The sequence below is a fragment of the Eurytemora carolleeae genome, unplaced genomic scaffold (genome assembly GCF_000591075.1).
Source record: "Eurytemora carolleeae unplaced genomic scaffold, Eaff_2.0 scaffold535, whole genome shotgun sequence".
Taxonomy (NCBI): Eukaryota; Metazoa; Arthropoda; class Copepoda; order Calanoida; family Temoridae; genus Eurytemora; species Eurytemora carolleeae.
In genome coordinates, this window is record NW_019396437.1 from 185,597 (window position 1) to 191,804 (window position 6,208).

A 6,208-nucleotide genomic window follows, 5' to 3' on the forward strand; every position below is an offset into this window, starting at 1 on the left:
GGAGTTTGTTATTTCTGGAGTTTTTCATTTCCGGAGTTTACACTTCAAGAGTTTTGTATTTCCGCAGTTGTCTTATCCGGTGTTTGCATCTCTGGAGTTTTTTTTCAGGATTTTGTATTCCCAAAGATTTTTTTTTATGGAGTTTATGCTTCTAGAGTTTTGTATTTCTGATTGCACCATATTTTAGGGGGATAAAATTCAAAATATTTTTATTTCTTTAGAAATCTTCAATTGATTATTTTTTGTTTTGAATTTATTTACTTGATTTAACGAACATGTTTTGTTTTGAATTTATTTTCTTGATTTAACGAACATGTTTTGTTTGCAGAAAAGAGTATTTAAACCATAATGTAGTAGTTTATCAGTAAGTTTATAAGATGGCTGCCTTAAGAATTTCATTTTTAACATTATTCATCATATTGCAGGTTTAAACTAGATACCTACAAATAAGGTTAAAAAATTCGATTCCAAATCACATTCAAAACAAAAGTGTGTTGTTGATTAGAGAAAAAATTATCAGAGGGGTGTATATTTAGTGGAAATCAATGAATTTCCGGGTAAAAGGATCAAAAAAGGTTGAAAAAGTTATCTTATATTTCATCAGTCCCAATCCAAATCAACAAAAATTATCCCACCACCCTGGGGGGGATATTTCTGAAAAATATACACCCCTTTTAAACTTTGAACCCCAACAGAATCTACATAGAATATTCCAGGTGTGCAAAAGTGCACCTGCTCCTAAACCTCTTGATGAAATCAATGTTCATTTTCATCTTGATTATGAGAGTTCAGAATCTGCTGAAGGAAAAGGTAAGTTTTTTAAAGAGAGAGCAGACAAACAGATATTATAAATTTACTTATGCTAAAATATCATGCAAAAGCTTTAAATTACGAAAAACTTTACACAGATTTTGAAATTGTTTTGAATATTTAGAATATTTAGAATATTTAGAAAGTTTTCTTTAAATTCTAAACTAAAAATGTTATTGTTTTTGCGCTTAACATATTTTAATACATAGAATATTGCTTCTTATCTTAAAGGAACTGTATGTATTGTTAAGTCTTGAAATGATCAATGAGAATAATTCCGGCCGTTATCCTTGACCAACAACAGGTTTAAAGAATATTGCAAAAATGTCATGCATAATTCTCAAGTTACAAAAAACTTAAATACAGATTTTGAAATTGTTTTTAATATTTAGAATATTTAGAAGATAGTATAAAGATCGATTGCTTGCATTATTGGATCAACCAGACGGTTAACAAACAATTTTTAAGATGAAACTTGAAAAAAAATTTGTGTTTTACTGTACGAAGGATTTGAATGAACTTTTAAAAAAACTATTTTCATTGAATAATTGTTCAGTTAAATAAAAAACAAAATACAAAGAAAAATAAAATTCCGAAAAAAATTCCGAATTTAAAAAAACAAAAAATAAAAAAAATGGGTTGTTAAGGAAAGATGAAAAAACGAATAAAAAAGCTTGACTCTCCCCTCTCAACAAAAATGGGGCCTGATTTGAAATTATGCCTACTGTCCTTATTATTGAATATTTTCAGGTAAATCTGCCCCAAGCAGAACAGTCAATAGAGGTGAATATTAATTTATCTATATGACCTTTATATAAACGAAATAATATGAGGCATATTTGATAATTCTATATGTCTGCAGACATATTTGAAAATTAGAACAGTAATTGCAGTTATGAAATATGAATTTTTAAGTGTTATAGAATACATTTTCAGCTCAATCATTTCTGATTAACATTTAGTGGCATACAAATATTTGGAAAATGACATCTTTAAAAAACGAATTTTATTATTAGTATTGAATTCAGGAGATTATGACATGACCCCTGAAATGATGCAAGAAATCTGGGATAAAGAAGGTAAGTTAAATTATATGGAATATTTTTGAAATGATATTTCAATATTTCCATAAACATGTGCCCAAAACATTCAATACTTAAAAAAAAAATTTAAGAAGCTTTCTTCTTAGATATGCAAGTTTTGTAATCAATATTACCAGTAAAAGAAAAAAATGTAATTCTAGACAATTTTCAAGTTCATCAATGTTTTTTTTGTGTTTCATAAGTTTTGGTCAACCTATGGTGAAGGGTGGGGGATGTCTTAAATAATAGAAACAGACATATTTGAATAAACAGAACTGACCAATACTCTTTTTTTTCAGAGAAAGCCAAAGCAGGCAAAGGTGCAAATAGAGGTTAGTATCAGATCTAACTGAAATTAAAACAATTTAGTTTAATTTACAAATATTAAATATGAATTTTTATGTATTTTGACATTTTTTTCAGCTCAATAATTTCTGATTAAGAATTAGTATAGCAAAAAATATTTTAAAAATTACATTTAAAAAAAAATTAATCATAATTACTGAATTCAGGCATGACCCGTAAACCTAAAAAAGACATTGATTACGAAAGTAAGTTAAATTATATGGAATATTTTTGAATTGATATTTCAATATTTTCATGAAAATGTGCCCTAAACGTTCACTGCTATTTTAAATTTTATTTTTAAAGATGCTTTTTTCTTAGAATTTTGTGTTACATAAGTTTTGGTCAACCTATGGTGGAGGGGGGGGGGGGTGTCTTAAATAATAGAAACAGACATATTTGAATAAAAAGGACTCACCTATACTATTTTTTCAGAGATTTTAGAGAAAGCCACAGCAGCGAGGAAAAAAAAGAAGCTTTTTTCTTAGAGATGCAAGTTTTGTAATCAGGATTACAAGTTAAAGAAAAAAAATGTAACTAAACAATTTTCAAGTTCTTCAATGTTTATTTCGTGTTTCATAAGTTTTGGTCAACCTATGGTGGAGGGGGGGTTCTTAAATAATAGAAACAGACATATTTGAATAAACAGGACTGACCTATTCTCTTTTTTTCAGAGAGGTTAGAGAAAGTCTTAGCAAACAGGAAAAAATACTTTGATTATTTCTAAATGAACACACCTTCATGCAAAAAAGTGAAACCACTAATAATTGTTTGCAGAGCATTTCCAAGCCTTGGCAAAAAAACATATTTTTTGCTTAAAATATACTTTTTTCATTTCCGTGGTGAATTTAACGATAATAATTATTTTAGTTAATGAAATAAAAAAAATATTTTTATGAAGGAAAGTTCCAGAGAATTGCTTGCTTTGAAGGTCTGGATAAAAAATATTGCGTCACATATCCGGTTTCCAATCGGAGTTCCGTTGCGCAAAATTGCGCCTAACTGTGGGAAATTGTGCGCAACTGTTCTCGTATTGCGCTGAATTGTAGGGAGGTGCGCTGAATTACAGGGCCCGCAATTGCGCGCAAGTAAAATCCACTTGCGTTGGAAACCATAGTAACAGCTAGGCCAAAATTCAGAATCCCTCCCTCCCTTCCATATTCCCCCCTCCCCCCCTCCCCTCCCATATTTTTTCTTCAAGCAAACCATGGAAAATTGTTGATTTCAAAAATGCGGGGAAAAAAATAAAAACACTTTTTGTGTGTCAGTTTTTCTTTACATTTTTACTTTATCTTAAAACAAAAATATTCAACACTAAACGAGCTTTATGTCAATCTATCTCTCGACCGATTTGCCTCATATTTGTGATTGTAGAACTAGGTAGATTCCAAACAAAGCTGGGTTACCAAGCTATTATATAACAGATTACAGAGTGTCCCAAACAGAATTCTAATCAATGATTAATGGTGTCATTGGTAAATTAGATTACTTGTAATCAAAGGTTTTTTTTATAAATTTGTATATTGTAGCTTTTGATACATATCATAACTATTTTACAGGGAAGTTAAGAAAGTTTTACTGTATATAACAAGGGTTCCAAAGCAGTTGTACACAATTTTATTAAGATGAAAATGAGCGAATTTTATTTTTGAGGAAAAAGCAAAAAATTGTTTTACCGAATTTTTAAAATCGTTCTTTTCTGACATTTTATTTTCCTCTATCTATTAAAGCTCAAAAGATAATTCCACGCTAATCAAAACAATTTGGTAAAATAGAAGTTTAAGATTATTAGCAAACACCTACTTTGAACTTAATTTAATCTAATCTCAAACTTTCCAAACTAATAATCTATAAGATGGTTTAAATTATCATACTCGAAATATATAAATATACTTTTCTTCTTTCTGTTCTTACTTTCTATCCATATTTTCTGTAGAATTCTTCCTTTCCGACCTTTCCATAATCCATACTTTCCTTTGTATTCTTCCTTTCCGACCTTTCCATAATCCATACTTTCCTTTGTATTCTTCCTACTTTCTGTCCTTTCTTTTTATCCATACTTTCCTTGGTATTCTTGCTTTCCGTCCTTTCTCTATATCTATACTTTCCTTAGTATTCTTCCTTTCTTTCCTTTCTTTCTATCCAGACTTTCCTTAGTATTCTTCCTTTCCGACCTTTCTCTATATCTATACTTTCCTTAGTATTCTGCCTTTCTTTCCTAACTTTCTATCCGTAGTTTCTTTAGTATTTTTCCTTTCCAACCTTTCTTTATATCCATTCTTTACTCGTATTCCTCCTTTCTCTCCTTTCTTTCTATCTATACTTTACTAAGTATTCTTCCTTTCCGCCCTTTCTTTCTATCCATACTTTCCTTAGTATTCTTCCTCTCTTTCCTTTCTTTCTATATTCCATACTTTCCTTGGTATTCTTCCTTTCTGTCCTTTCTTTTTATCCATACTTTCCTTAGTATTCTTCCTTTCTGTCTTTTCTTTTTATCCATACTTTCCTTGGTATTCTTGCTTTCCGTCCTTTCTCTCTATCTATACTTTCCTTAGTATTCTTTCCAGGTCCTTTCTTTCGATCCATACTTTCGTTAGTGTTCTTCCTTTCTGTTCTTTCATTTTATCCATACTTACCGTAGTATTCTACTTTCCGGGTCCTTTCTTTCTATCTGTACTTTCCTGAGTGTTCTTCCTTTCTGTCCTTTCTTTATGTCCATACTCTCCTTTCTATCTTTGAAATATTGACTATTTTCATTTGCGGTTTCTCTTTGTACAAGTGACATTATGTTTTTTTTTCAATGGAGGAAATTGTCATAATTCAGAAATGTTAGGCTTTAAGGAAAATGTCGATTTCTTCCAGATTTTTAATTAAAAAACGGTTTGTGCAGGATACTAATGTAAACTGTCGAAAATGTATTTCATATATTTTTACTAAGTCTATTAATTTGATTTAAGGTTAATAAATGAAATTAAACTTTTTAAACGTTATTGTTGTAATCGGATATTTTAGCTAGAGTACAGAACAGACAGTACACAGAATTTTTTTATTTTTAATTTCATTATATTTAACACTTGAACAATTTAGAACTTGAGAACCTGTAATTTCCTGAAATTAAAATATGATAACCATAAAACTGTAGAATAGGATTACGTGTTAAATTAAACGTCACAGGACTTTATTCAGTAAATTTAAACATTGATGTAGAAAAGTTAAAACCTGCAAAAAAATACAATAAATTACATAGTAAGGATAAAGGAAAATAATTGAATATGAAGAAGTTTGTTTAAAACAAATGACAATTAAGGAATTTTCTTATTATTTTATTCCGATAAAGTGGTATTTTCTTTAAAGCAATTTAAAATAGGAAAGAATTTTAAATCAAAAATAATTAACTTGTTTACATTAGCCGAAAAAAAGCCATAAAAGTAGAGGCTTCTGAACATGTAGTCCAGTGTGAATGATGGTTTATATTATTCTGAAATATTGTAGGTTATAATCGAAATCAAATAATTTTAAAGCATGTTTAACTAACTATGCAGTTCACTGTTCTATTTAATAATGAGTGAATGTCCACACGTTGGCAATGCTTAAACACATACACCGAATGTTGGTTATGCACCGGAAGGCCAGGTAGATTGAAGTAGAACGTTATTTCCTTTAATATTTTAACAATACGATATTTAAACAATATTATGTGTAATTTCATCTTTTGAGGAAACAATTAGCTTTACCGGTTATAGATTAAAAATCTACTTTAAAAAGTCGTCGTCCTATCACACGGTTTTATGGGTCTCACTCTTATAATAAATAAAGCAAATCCAAAGAAACTGCATTAGTTTATAGTTTCAAAGCAATGTGCGAAAATCTATCAAGTCTTGCAGTGCTGTCATCATACCACAATTTTAGAAAACGAAAAACGCTAGACTGGGACCAAGAAACTCCATTTCTGAAAACCATCTCTGAATAAC

At 29.5% G+C, this 6,208-nt stretch overlaps 1 protein-coding gene across 1 annotated transcript; it reads left to right on the top strand.

Annotated features, from left to right (window-relative positions):
* The first annotated feature begins 332 nt into the window (after nt 1-332).
* Nucleotides 333-3,075, top strand: LOC111703324 (uncharacterized). The gene is made up of 8 exons (XM_023475230.1): nt 333-425; nt 717-810; nt 1,561-1,593; nt 1,839-1,889; nt 2,192-2,224; nt 2,405-2,443; nt 2,673-2,700; nt 2,912-3,075. Exons 1-8 carry the CDS (start codon nt 378-380, stop codon nt 2,952-2,954), a joined length of 369 nt encoding a protein of 122 aa, XP_023330998.1. The 5' UTR covers nt 333-377; the 3' UTR covers nt 2,955-3,075.
* Nucleotides 3,076-6,208: the final 3,133 nt, after the last annotated feature.